We start from the raw sequence: 13,858 nt of genomic DNA, 5'->3' as shown, positions 1-13,858 counted from the left end.
ACATAATAAATATAAAGCAAGTTATCATTAAACAATGAAAAAAGCAAAGCGTTTTGTCAGGTTTATTCAAGATTCTACTTTTTCACACTAAATTCTCAAATATATCAAAATTAGAAGAAAAAGTTGACCTTCAGACTGATCTAAATGTATAATGGCCAGAATTCACTAAGCATTACCACATTCAGTAATGCAGAAAACAGCTGATTTTACTGATCTAAATGCCAATTCACTAAACCTATTACCGTACTAAAATGTAAAATTACTGACTAGTGAGGTAAATTACCAACTAGTGCTATAAATACCTCAAGAAATGTCAAGAAATTGCAATTCACACAGATTAAAGCATTTGGTAAATAAAGCAAAAGGGTTTGGTATTCATCTCTAGCTCTGACCAGCTGGTAATTCACACCCCAACCCTTATGGTGGCAACAGAATGCATTGCTAGCATCTGTACAGAACTCAGCCCCGAACTGTCACCTGGGGGATCGAGCCCTGATCCCACCTGGCGACAGTAATTTTGTGTGCGTTTCTCACCATGCACCCACACCATGACTTCACACCTCTTGAATTGATGTTGCTTGATGTCTTTTTACGGGTAGGATGACACAATAAAAGACTGAGTTTGTATGGCCCCCAGTTCTCCTGAATTTAGGCGCTGTAATTTGGAGCACACTTTAAACAGCACTACAATACTTAATCAAAATATGGGGAGCCCTAGAAAGATTTACCACACAGTTGGGGACTTTGAAACTTTGACATACAAACGCCCACATATGGCACTGCCCACAATTGGTCACACTTTTTCACCACCTGGTACAGCCCCACCCCAGCTGGCTAAAATAAATTTCTGGGGAAAACACAGAGGAAGGCCTGCAGCATAACCAGGCTTGTATTGTACAAATAAAGAAAGTAAAGAACCCATTTTAGAAATATTTATTCTCTGAATGTAGAATTATTATTATTAGTATTATGTAGAAAGATACATAAACCTACCTGTTGTTGTGGCTTGATCACATAGAACGGGCTGATGTATCACATTATTGCCTGGCCCCGGGCGCTCCTCTTCCAAGGGGAAGTCTGTCTGGGTGGCACAGGTTGTTGTCCGTCTGGGCTCAACATTAGTACTGGATGTGGTTACTTGGACTTGGCTGATTTCTTTAATTACCTGTTCATAGGATGGGGGCTGCTCCAGAAAAGCAGAAAATAGCTCAGTATACTGCATATTTATAGAGGAATAAAGCAATGATAGGAGTTCAAAGAACATCTTTCACAAATTGTCATCAGTTGGTACAAGTAATCTGAATCCCCACTATTAACTAGTTTAATGGGGGTATCTCACTCTAGGTAGACAAGCTAGATGACACTCAGCTGAGGTGGCAGTTTGAGACCTCCTTGCTCGAGAATCTCACATGTATACAGGTGTCCCCCAGCATCACATAAAGATTAAGCATGCTGGATCTTTAGAGACAGTTAGGTCCAACTGATGCTAAAGCCTCCCCTCCTGCTAAAAGCCACTCAGTTGTACTCCACGCCATCATCCCTTTTCTTCCTCTATAGCAACAGAATCTGCCACGAGGCTGAAGCCTAGCAACAAGTCTATACCCCACTATATCCCAAACTGTTGCCCAAGGATTCAAAACCGGATCCCTGTGGGTGGCAATCTTTGTGCATGTATATAGGTGGGCTGTTTGAGGCTTTTCTTTGGCTTGCCTATTATCACTGTGGAGTGTCGGGCTCTGCAGGTGCTAAATAAATGTTCAAATTAATGCCAAAACACAGCTATAAAATTGTTGAATATCACATGTGCTGGCAGGAATACGTATGAACAAGGACAGAACTTTTTGATCCAACACAATATGCAGGATAGGAAGCAGAAGAGAACATTTCTAACACGCATTTTTAAAGCTTCATTATTGGCTTTCAGCTCGACACAAAGCAGACATTTCAAAAAACAACATACTATTACATAACCGTAGAAATAGGCATACTAACAAGGTAAACCTCATGGTGAGGGCTCTTTCACACTTGCAATCTTGCATGTATTTGCATTTCCATATGGTCTTTTACATGAAAACATGTGTAGCACAGCTGCTGCAGAGTTTTAATTGCAAAAAAAGTGTAATTTATAAAAGTTTTCAGTAGAAAACCACATGCAACGTGAGGGTAGGGTGGTAGGGTGACTCAGCACATAGTCGGCCTTTGACCTGTCCGACCAGAGCGGTCGCTCAGGGCGCCAGCTTCCAAGGGGGCGCCTAATAGCTGGTTACCTGTACTGAGGGCACCTACACCTGATTTCCTATACTGGGGGCACCTATAGCTGGCTACCTTTACTGAGGGCACCAACACATGGCTACCTATACTGGAGGCACCTACGCATGGCTACCTATGGGGGTGATGGAGACCTACAACTGACTTCCTATACTGGGGGCACCTATGCTTGGCAACCTACAGTATATTGAGGGCACCTACACATGAGATCGGGGGAGTTTTTTTTGTGTGGGGGGGGGGGGTCGCACTGCGGCTATAACGCGTGGTGCAAATTGTCAGTGCTGTGCTATCATTCTAAATGGGGGGGGGGGGGGGGGGGGGGCAGCTAACTGTCCCACTGATTGTTTTTATTAATATTCCTGAAAGGTTTTAGCCTTCATTTTTAAGTATATTCAGGATAATGCACTCTTTCCATCCATTCGTGGTTATTAATAGTATTTTTCCTATTATACATATGTGACGTTGCACAGAGATCTGAGCATTTGGCGTGATGTGTCACAACGTCAAAAAGGTTGGAAACCACTGTCCTATGAGATATCTCAGGAGAAGAGGTGAATTGCATATGGGCCTGTGTGTGTGTGAGTGCGTGTGTGCGCACATGCGTGAAGAGGATGAAGTGGGGCACAAAAATCAGGTTTCGCTCAGGACGCTGTGAAACCTAAGGCCGGCCCTAAATGAGCAGGTTTAAGAGGCATTAGAAAACTAACAGTCTCTCTTGTGAAGACCACTTACATTTCCAAAGTCTTCTTACTTTTTAATGGGTGTGCACATGTAGATAAATAGGAAACCTATCCTTAGTGTAGTCTTCAGTGTTGTCTACAGATCTAAACAACTCTGCTTTAACCAAGAACAGGAAAATATTCATGTTGGCAACTCGCTGAAATGCCCATACCCTCTCTCAATGGCCCCCAATTGCATTCTGGGAGTTAAAGTAAAAGGGATTTACTGATGTGGATCTTTCACTATCACTCTGTAGCACACTCTGTAGCAGACTACACCAAAACTAATCAACTGAAACCCAAAGTTGAAGCAATTTTGAACTAAAAATATTTACATTGTATTATGACCCTAAATTATATCAGTGGTAATCCTACAGATCATCTTGATAAAATTGACTGGGGAATCCCACATGTATTATAGGTGACCAATGTAGTTCCAATTGAGACTCTACCCAGTCTACAGCTTTCATATGATGTCAGACGACGAACTAATCCATTGTGCTTGAAAATCCCCAATCGCCAAGCACCATTTGTGCGTCTCCCCTCTCTAATGACAGTAGCTATAAGCAAGAAGTATGCCTGTACAGTGTTTATTACTGCCAATGTCACCCTAAAGATCAAGTGACTATGGATGCCACTTTAGGCTGTGGAGCTACTTTTTGCTACTGTTAATGCAAAATTAATCTGAGATGGCTCAACATATTGTAATAAAAACAAAAAGCTATGCAGTAACTTCAGCTGCAACAAAATACAAGTAGAAACAATGCTGACCTCTGGATGGTGGGAGTCACTAGGCCTCCACTGTGGCGGGGGTGGAGGAGGAAACCCTAGTCCCCCTGGGGGACCACCATGAAACCAAGATCCAGGACCGATGGGCTCAGCTGCAACAATGGTGATTTCAGGCCGTCTGCTGGAAAATAAATCATACATACAATTGGAAGTGCATCAGTCAGTCGCAGTGACACTGTGGTTTTATGCCATCCAACAACAATTACATTTTTAAATTTTAGAATTACCGGTAATTTTTCTTTATTTTTTTTTACAAGCAACAATTTTTTGGCAAAAGGGATAATATCAATAATGAATTAATAATGCACAATATAAATGTGTGATTGTACCAGTAGAAATTATTTCAGTGGACAAATTATTAAATTTTATGCTAAAATGCTTTTGAAGAAAGAAGCTCATTTAGTTGTAATTGTATTAAATTCTTAATTGTAGTCCAGAATCCTCTGAATGCATACATACATGCGCCTCATGTGTTCGCTTGGTGTCCTGCCCTGTGAAAGGTAAACACTGCTTTATCAATGATCTAAGAAGACTATTAGAACGGAGTTGAACAATGTTCAAAAATATGGCCTTTTATCATTGACACTTTAAAGAGAATCTGTATTAAAAAAAAATGTGAACCGGGCCTAATCCAGTCAGACTTCAGTCCAAGTCATCTGCATGTTTTTTCAGGGTCTATGGATAAAAGTATTCGAGGCAGAGGATCAGCAGGACAGCCAGGCAATGTGCATCATTTAAAAGGAAATAAATATGGCAGCCTCCATATCCCTCTCACTTTACTCTGTACTAAAAAAAATAAAAAGTGCCCCCTGGGGTACTCACCTCGGGAGGGGGAAGCCTCTGGATCCTATTGAGGCTTCCCCCACCCTCCTCCGTCCCACGGTGGTCTCGCTAGAGGTCCAGGAACGGCAGCCATGTAAATAGTTACCTTCCCGACTCCAGCGCAGGTGAAATAGCGGCTCTCGGCTCGGCCCATTTCCGAGCAGAGAGCCGCAACAGCGCTCCCGTTGGAGCCGGGGGAAGGTAAATATTGCACAGCCTGACAAATTGTCAGGGAAGCTGCGTTAGGATCCATAGGCTTACCCCTCCCAAGGCAAGTACCCCCCCCCCCCCCCAGGGGCACTTTGTTTTAGTACAGAGTAAAGTGAGAGGGATATGGTGGCTGCCATATTTATTTCTTTTTAAAAGGTGCACATTGCCTGGCTATCCTGCTGATCCTCTGCCTCTTTTATCCATAGACCCTGAACAAGCATGCAGATGACCTGGACTGAAGTCTGACGGGATTAGGCCCGGTTTACATTGGTAGGTAAAATGGTCCGTTTAGCGTAAGGTACCGGAACGTATCCTAATGGATACGAACAGATCCAGTGTTAACTAATGGATCCATTCACTTTGCTTCATTAGAACAGATCCGCAAGTTTGGGAAGGCTGCAATAATTCTGGAGCAAGGGACACGGAACAGATCAAAAACTAATGCCCAATAAAAACTTTACATGGATCAGGTAAAGGAAGAGTTGTGCATCTTTATTCTCTCCCCCTGGTGTTCAGCCAGAGGGAAGCATGGATTAGGTGCTGTATTCACATCCATCTATCCACAATCTTATGGGATCAGACAACATTATTCACTAATAGTTGTAAAATATTGGTTGCTGAGTAAGAATCAGACTTATTTTATAGCCAGACTAAATGATGTGATTAAATGAAGATTTGTGCCGACGCTCTTCAGACATCTAAGTTCACAAGATACTATAGCTGCCCTCCAAAGCTAAGCCAAGAGCTGCACTCCGCTTGGCACCACCCCCTTGTCAAGGTCTATAATGATAATCAGTAAGACATATTCAATAGTAATGGAAAAGCTACACAATACAGATATTAACCTAAACTCCAAGACTAGTCATGGCTATGTATATCCAGCACTAATCAGCATTACCTTCTATCTCTCTGCTGCTCACTCTGTGCAGTAGTTCTGGAAGCTGCAAAACAAAGAGATATGTTATTATCAACAGCTATAATAATATAATTATCACATAGTAAGGTGTTCCATACAGTCATATCACAATAACTATCTATATATATTCTTGTCTAATAAGACAGGCAGCAACGTGAAGATCCCACAGATCTCTGCAGCCTAAATTCTCTGGAAGTACTGGCTGTAATACCTGGCACACACATGCAATTTCCTGTCAGACGGGTTTCTGATTCCAAACTTTTTCATATAGTAGTGTTCGGAAAATCGATCAAAAAAATTATCGGAAAACAGATTGGACCGGTCTGAAATAATAGTTTCGACAATCTGACTGGAAATTGCATGGTGTGTACCATGCATACAATTCTTGGAAACATGCAATCTGGAGAAGGCACCTTTCACACAAGACACAGCTTTTTATTTTATTTAGGAACAATTGCTCAAACTACCTGTTGATGGGTGTAGAAGTCTCACTGAAAGCTACAGAAAAAGCTTAATTACCTCTACAAATTGGGCAACTAAATATTAGACTAACGGTGTGATCATTTTTGCCAGTTTCATTTTAAGTGTTATTATCTGTAATATACGGTTGAATAAAATCCCTGAATTTTGTCTGAATTTTGTAAAATATGAAATAAAACGATGATGGTTGTGTACCAAGCTGCTGTCCCTCCTCCCCTCTCCATAGCAACAGAATGCGCAGCAAGGCTGTAGCCTTGCAATGTCCTGTACAGCACTCAACCCTGAATGGTTGTCTGAAGGATTGAAACAATGGTAAAAATTACACATTATTTCAGTTCAATGTCAGATCCAAGGACACTACATTTAGCTTTCCGAGATCAGTAAAATGTAAACATAACTGATTCTGAGATAATATAAACATACCCATGCATGCAAGATGCTAAAAGTGTGGTTCATGTGCTCAAAGCTGGGTACAGACATTCTGTATCATCCCAAAGTTATTGTGATCATTTTTGGTAACTGTTCTGCCAGTGATCCCTATAAACACATGAATACTGGGGTCTCCTGAGCAGAAAAGTACTATTTCTTTTCAAAAGCTTACAGGGTACCTAAACTGACATGATGAGATTAACAAGTTTATATACAGTCCCAGTCATACAAAGAACTAGGCTTCCCTTTTTCTCACTGTGAAGATAGAGAATACAGAACTGTAAATGACAATTTCTCTGCAGTCAGACTTGAGACAGACTGCAGCATAAAGCTCACTGATAACTAATTACAGGGCATAAAACTCACACACAGCAGAGAAACACTTGTTAGTGCAAGGACTGAAAAGGTCAATAGTTCAAGACGGGAGCTGTAAAACATTAAAAGGATCCCGAGGTGAGAGGGATATGGGGGCTGCAATTTTTGTTTTCTTTTAAACAATAACAGTTGCCTGGCTGTCCTGCTGCTGCTCTGTCTCGAATACTTTTAGCTATACACCCTAAACAAGCATGCAGCAGATCAGGTACTCTGACTCAGGTTTTTCTGGATTAGCTTTAGGCTTGTTCCAGAGTTTTGACTCAGACACTTTTTATATCAGATCAACGGGGTTGCCAGGCAACTGGCATTGTGTATCATAAAATAAATATGGCTGCCACGATACCCTTCTCCCCTCTGTTTCCCTTTAAAAAATATAATTCAACTTAGACAATAAAAAATTAATTCACTAGATATGGCCCCGATAATCTGGCGGCCGCTCTCTTCTGTGCAGGTGTGGCCAGGCCGTGCCCCACATCTCGCTTATGCTGCCGGAAGCGTACTGTGCAGGTGCAGAGCGCTTTAGGGCACAGGGGCGCATACGCCGAAGTCTATGACTGGCCAGATTACCGGGAGGAATACCAAGTGAACGGAGTGGCCGGCGAGGGAGCTCACACACCTCATGGGGCTGGAGGAAGTCCCAAGAATAAATGCCCCCACTAATAACATCTCAGGTACCCTTTAAGGCTTTTACACTAGGGTGCCACATCAGTTTTTGAATCGGATGGGGCACCCATGCTAATGTGGAATCGCATTGCATCCAATAGCCATGCCAATGGGGATTTAAATGCATGCATGCCTAAAAAAATGCAGCAATTCAATTTGCATGCGGGGAAATAGAATGGAAACCCACAATTGTAAACTTAAGACTATAAAACAGAAATATCTAGTCATTGTGGGTTTTTAATTGCTTCCTTAAACTGTCACCGCGCCCAGACAGAGAAGTGATACTTTCTAACATAACATTTTTTTTCAGGCTACACTATAACGGCTACTAGATGCCGACAGTGAAGATGACAATATTAGAATGAGTCAATGTAGCCATGCCTTGCTCAACCAAGTAATGTATGTATCTACCCCTACCCATTACATTACTTTCCATCGAGGGATTATGTCGGGGGGTTGCCAAACCGTGAATGTTTCGCACCGGCCTCAGGTATGTGTCCCCACTCTGCCCCTACCATACAAGTCTGCCAGCTCTGCCCAGCGGACCTTTGTCCCTCACAGTTTTTAGTTTTTTTCCAGCTACTGTTAAGGGGCCCATACACCTAATGATTTTCCCGCCGATATACAGCAGATTCGATCACAGTGAAATCGTTGCGCAAACGCTGACAGAACGATCGATTTCAGTCCGAAATCAATCGTTCCCGTCGATCCGTCCGTGCGGAAGATTTCACTCAATCGGCGGCGGGTCGGAAGTGCGTCGATAGCTGCGTTCGAATGCCCGACAACTGACGCAATACAGCGGCAATACATTACCTGCTCCGGCCAGCGCGAGTCCCCCGGTCTCCGCTGTCTTCTTCTCCGCTCTGGGCTCCAGCTTCACTGAACTTCCTGTCCCGGGCAGGAAGTTTAAACAGTAGAGTGCTCTCTACTGTTTAAACTTCCCCGGACAGAAAGAAGTGAAGCCAGCCGGTCCGGAACCCAGCGGAGAAGAAAACAGCAGAGACCAGCGGACTCGCGCCGGCCAGAGCAGGTAATGAATGAGGGGGGAAGGGGGGGGGGGGGGCGGCAGCTCCACAGACTGTGATCGGTTTCATGCTGAAATTGATTCACAATCTGTTTGCAGTAAAGGCAGACATACGATTCCACTCTGATCAGATTCGATCAGAGAGGGATCTATCTGTTGGTCGATCTGATGGCAAATCGACCAGTGTATGGCCACCTTTAGCAGCCCTCACTGTGCCAGCAACAGTAACAGCCACTGATTAGCAGCCGTCACTGTAATCAGTAGCAGTAAATATACATAGTCTATTAGTATCTATAAAAAAGTGGCCTGGTTTGAACTTTTGTATTGTTGTCTCTAATCTTCAGGACCTGATCACCGTCAGATTTATTTTTCTGAACCAGTTTCTAGTTTTGACTGTCAAGACAGACTCATTTTATCAATATTCCTGAAAGGTCCTAGGTTTCATTTTTATGTGTATTCAGGATAATGCACTTTTCATTAATTTGTTTATTATTAGTATTTTCCTATTATACATATGTGATATGTCACGGAGATCTGAATGTTTGGCGTGATGTGTCGCAACTTAAAAAAGGTTGGGGATCACTGGATAAAGCAATCAAATGTATTGGTCAATCAACTACAGTGTGGTTGATTGAAAGTCAATCGACTAGCAGCCCACACACTACAAGAAAAATAATATGCAATCCTCCTTCACTAATCGAATACCCATTGATCAAGCACAATGAAGCATAAACATATTCTAATGAAAAAAGAGCAAACTTTAAACTTTGGGGCATACACCGCATTGTCTTTTATAGACTATTTAGTAATAAATGGATTTATACTTTTGCAATTACGGGTTTTTGCTTTTTTTTCATTAGTGTTATACTGTGCCTAGCACACAATTGGATGTGAATTTTTCATAAACATATTCTCCCCCAATCCGATAAAATTAAATGGGCGATCATACATGAAAATGGAGTAATGTATGGGCACCTTTAAAGCTACCTGAAGTGTAATATTTCAGCTACAATGGTAACTTGAAGTCTTCTTGTAATCGGTGTTCTCTAGTGACCATCACAGAAAAAATAAAAATGAAGAAGCACTCCTAAAATAGTTGCCTAGAAATAGTTAGTGCCCCAAATATATGTTAACCCCTTTTTTTCTAAAATAGGTCCCTATATGCACCACATTTTTTTTACCTGGTCTTTGCTTAACTGTGCAGTGCACACAGGATTGTGGGACTTTTTTTTTTAGCTACAGTAAGATGCTTATCTAAAAATGCAAATACCAAAAACTGCCCATTTCAGATAAGATAAAGACAATATGACCAGAAGGTAATTGAATCCTTCCCTTTCTTTGAAGTGTTTACACAGTGATGTAAGCCTGTAATCTAGTTGATATTTGCTGTGGGAGGGGCAGTAATCTGTAAAATAATCAGTAAATTAACACTGAGCTGGGTTAAAACAATAAAAATAAAAAAGGGCAGAAGTGAACACAGTAAAAATGGAAACCAACAGAACTAATCTTATTTTTTTTCAGATCACATTTATCTTAAATGTGACAGTGAACACTAAAAACAACAGGATAGGTAAGCTAAACAGATCATTTCTAACTGGATGATTTTTTTTCTTCAAAATAATATAGAGTTTCATCCCACTTTAAGTGCTGGCACAATGCCTTATCTATGGAGTGCTATTTTGGAATTATTATCTTTCTGCCTCATTGATTGGCTACTTTTATCCGGTGACCATAATAAAACCTCCTTCCTGAGTCCAAACATTCCTTCCCTTAAAGCGGAACTGTAGATAGAAAATAAACACATTGTTTCACTTACCTGCGCTTCCCCAAGCCCCCAGCAGCTGTCCTGTCCCGCGCCGGTCCTGCCCGAGCCTCCTTTCTCCCGCCGCCGCTCCGCTCTGTACCTTGACTTGTAAGTCGAGACCAGCGCAGCCCTGCCAAGCATATCCTTTCTTCGCGTTCCCCTCTGCAATAGTGGGGAACGCGAAGAAAGGATATGCATGGCCAGAGCCGCGCAGGCGCAGTGGTCCGACAGCAAAACCGAAAGTAGCTGGCGGCGGGTAAACAAAGGCTCGTCGAGAAGCCATTCCGCATTAACATTAACCTTTTTGCACACCCTAAAGCCAACATTCTATTAACATGTTTGATACCTAGCCTTAATCTCCCTCTTATTGTTAACCCTATCCTGACACCTACCTTTAACCTTCTGAATTATTAATACACATGATCACAGCTCACTTTGTCTGATGGTTAGTACACCTATCCACTGTTTCCTGTAGACTGACAACTTTATGGTTTCCTAACATTCATGTATTCTAAACCACAACCACTGTACACTATTAAAATTGCATCGTGTGCCACTCCAGTATTCTGCCAAATTCCATTTCTTGAAGAAGTCCACCGGATCTCAGACATTTGGAAGAAAATGGTTATAGGAGGTTTCCTGTGGTAAAGGCCACTGGTAGGTGATACTAGAACAGTGATGGCTAACCTTGGCACTCCAGCTGTGACAAAACTACAAATTCCATCATGCCTCTGCCTCCCTGAGTTATGCTTAGAGCTGTCAGAGTATTGCAATGCCTCATGGGACTTGTAGTTCCACCACAGCCGGGGTGCCAAGGTTAGCCATCACTGTACTAGAATAAGCCTGTTTTCCCATAAGGCAATCCCAAGCTTCGTAGTGTGTTTCAAACAGTTAGAACAGATCCCAATAGTCCTAGCAGTTGCACACTACAGTACAAATACTGACTGAAGAAAGACATGCAATTCTCAAGAACGGTCTATGATGCAGAGCTTTTTATATCTTTTAAAACTCTTACATGGGAAATAATCATGTTCATTGAGAAATCAAAACATGGTTTGTGCACTTTGAATTGATGTCCTCCATGAATTTAAAGAGTAACAGTCAGGCATAAAATAAAAAAAAACAATTCTTTATTTTTATCTGGTAAACTAGTAATAAAGATGCTAACCAGGCAATCCAAAAGTTAAAAATCACTTACCGTATATACTTCCAAGCAAGCCGACCTTGCATATAAGCCGACCCCCCAACTTTTAGCCGAAAAAACAGGAAAAAATGATTGACCCTCATGTAAGACGGGGTAGGAAATGCTGGCCGCGTGATCCCCCCCAGTGTCCCAGTATAGCTAGTATAGTGCCCAGTATGGGTAGGTAGTGCCTCAGTATAGCTAGTAAAGTGCCCAGTATAGCTAGTAAAGTGCCCATTATAGCTAGTAAAGTGCCCATTATAGCTAGTATAGTGCCCATTATAGCTAGTATAGTGCCCAGTATAGTGCCCCAGTATAGCTAGTATAGTGCCCAGTATAGCTAGTATAGTGCCCAGTATAGCTAGTATAGTGCCCAGTATAGCTAGTAGAGTGCCCAGTATAGCTAGTATAGTGCCCAGTATAGCTAGTATAGTGCCCAGTATAGCTAGTATAGTGCCCAGTATAGCTAGTATAGTGCTCAGTATAGCTAGTACAGTGCCCAGTATAGCTAGTATAGTGCCCAATATAGCTAGTAAAGTGCCCAGTATAGCTAGTAAAGTGCCCCAGTATAGCTAGTATAGTGCCCAGCATAGCTAGTATAGTGCTCAGTATAGCTAGTATAGTGCCCCATTATAGCTAGTACAGTGCCCAGTATATCTAGTATAGTGCCCCATTATAGCTAGTATAGTGCTCAGTATAGGTAGTATAGTGCCCCATTATAGCTAGTACAGTGCCCAGTATATCTAGTATAGTGCCCCATTATAGCTAGTATAGTGCTCAGTATAGGTAGATAATGCCCAGTATGTGTAGGTGGATCCCCCGCCCGCCCCTGCCGCCGCTACTATTAGCTTACCCGGCGGCTTTCTCTATTCCCCTCTCCGTCTCCTGCTCGCCCGTGTAAATAATTCACAGCAGCTCGCCCCACGGCGGCTGTTGTGTGATGAGGGAGGAAGCAGGAGAGCGGCTTCCTGTAGCGGCGAATGGCGATGTGTATTGCCGTTACTATGGGAACCGCTCTCCCTACAGCTTCCTCCCTCATCACACAGCAGCCGCCGTGGGGCGAGCTGCTGTGAATTATTTACACGGGCGAGCAGGAGACGGAGAGGGGAATAGAGGAAGCCGCCGGGTAAGCGAATAGCAGCGGCGGGCACGGGGGGAGCGGAGGGGGGGACCACGGACCACATCACTCGCAAGCAAGCCGACCCCCCAACTTTTGGGGGGGGGGGGGGGGTCAAAAATTCGGCTTGCTTGCGAGTATATACGGTATTTTTATTCTCCATAAAACATCATTCCCCAGTTTCCATGGCTCTTGTTTGGTACATCTGCAGCAGAAAGGAAGTTGCAGGGCATGCTGGTTTTTTTCTTCTTCTTTACTTTCTCCTCAGACTTAACTAATGCAGCCTGATTGGCTGAAGCCTCTTTCCCTCCTGTTTTCCCCTCCCACACCTCTGTTCCTCTCTGATTGGACAGTATTTCTCAATGTACTTTCTACTGCAGAGCTGGGTGGGAGTGTCTGAAGACTGGGAGGGGGGCAGTCAATGATACACAGACAAAGTAAGCGAGTAAATGAAGTTAGGATTGGCTTCAAGATAGACAGACAAAATGGAAAATCCTAAGAAGGATTTTCTCAATTTTTTTTTCTATAGAAAAATCACTAAAATCAAAATGTGGACAGTGCAATACATATGTTATGTAAGTAGAGCAAGTATTTATCTACTTATACATGTGTTTTTTCCCGAGATAGTATGGAAGACAGCTCAACTTTAAAGGACAACTGAAGTGCGAAGGATATGATGGCTGCCATATTTATTTCCTTAATAAACAATACAGCTATCCACAGTTGCCTGGCAGCTCTGCTGATGTATTTGGCCACAGTAGTGTTTGAATAACACCAGAAACAAGCATGCAGCTAATCTAGTTAGATCTGACAATACTGTCAGAAACACCTGATCTGCTGCATGCTTGTTCAGGGTCTATGGCTAAAAGAATAAGAGGCAGAGGATCAGCAGGACAGCAAGGCAACTGGTATAGCTTAAAAGGAAATACAAATGGCCGCCTCCGTATCCCTCTCACTACGGTTGTCCTTAAAACAATTTGAAATGTGTAATAAGGTGTATATATGACACATGCAGTTGGTAAGGGAAAATAAAAGCACATACTTCTCTTGATGACAGCT

At 42.5% G+C, this 13,858-nt stretch overlaps 1 protein-coding gene across 2 annotated transcripts in view; it reads right to left on the bottom strand.

Moving 5' to 3' along the window:
• The window catches only part of SH3D19 (SH3 domain containing 19), a 135,793-nt gene that overhangs the window by 36,559 nt on the left and 85,376 nt on the right, over positions 1 to 13,858 (bottom strand). Inside the window, exons 3-6 of one of the 2 annotated variants that reach the window (XM_068279106.1) lie at positions 13,842 to 13,858; positions 5,707 to 5,749; positions 3,759 to 3,897; positions 994 to 1,183 (exon numbers count right to left, since the gene is read on the bottom strand). The exon at positions 13,842 to 13,858 is cut by the window's right edge and continues 24 nt beyond it. In XM_068279106.1, coding sequence (XP_068135207.1) covers positions 994 to 1,183; positions 3,759 to 3,897; positions 5,707 to 5,749; positions 13,842 to 13,858 — 389 coding nt within the window. The remainder of the gene's footprint in view (positions 1 to 993; positions 1,184 to 3,758; positions 3,898 to 5,706; positions 5,750 to 13,841) is intronic. The other variant, XM_068279111.1, reaches the window with a different exon arrangement.

Source organism: Hyperolius riggenbachi, chromosome 1, assembly GCF_040937935.1.
Source record: "Hyperolius riggenbachi isolate aHypRig1 chromosome 1, aHypRig1.pri, whole genome shotgun sequence".
Taxonomy (NCBI): domain Eukaryota; kingdom Metazoa; phylum Chordata; class Amphibia; order Anura; family Hyperoliidae; genus Hyperolius; species Hyperolius riggenbachi.
This window is presented reverse-complemented; position numbering and strand designations above follow the sequence as displayed.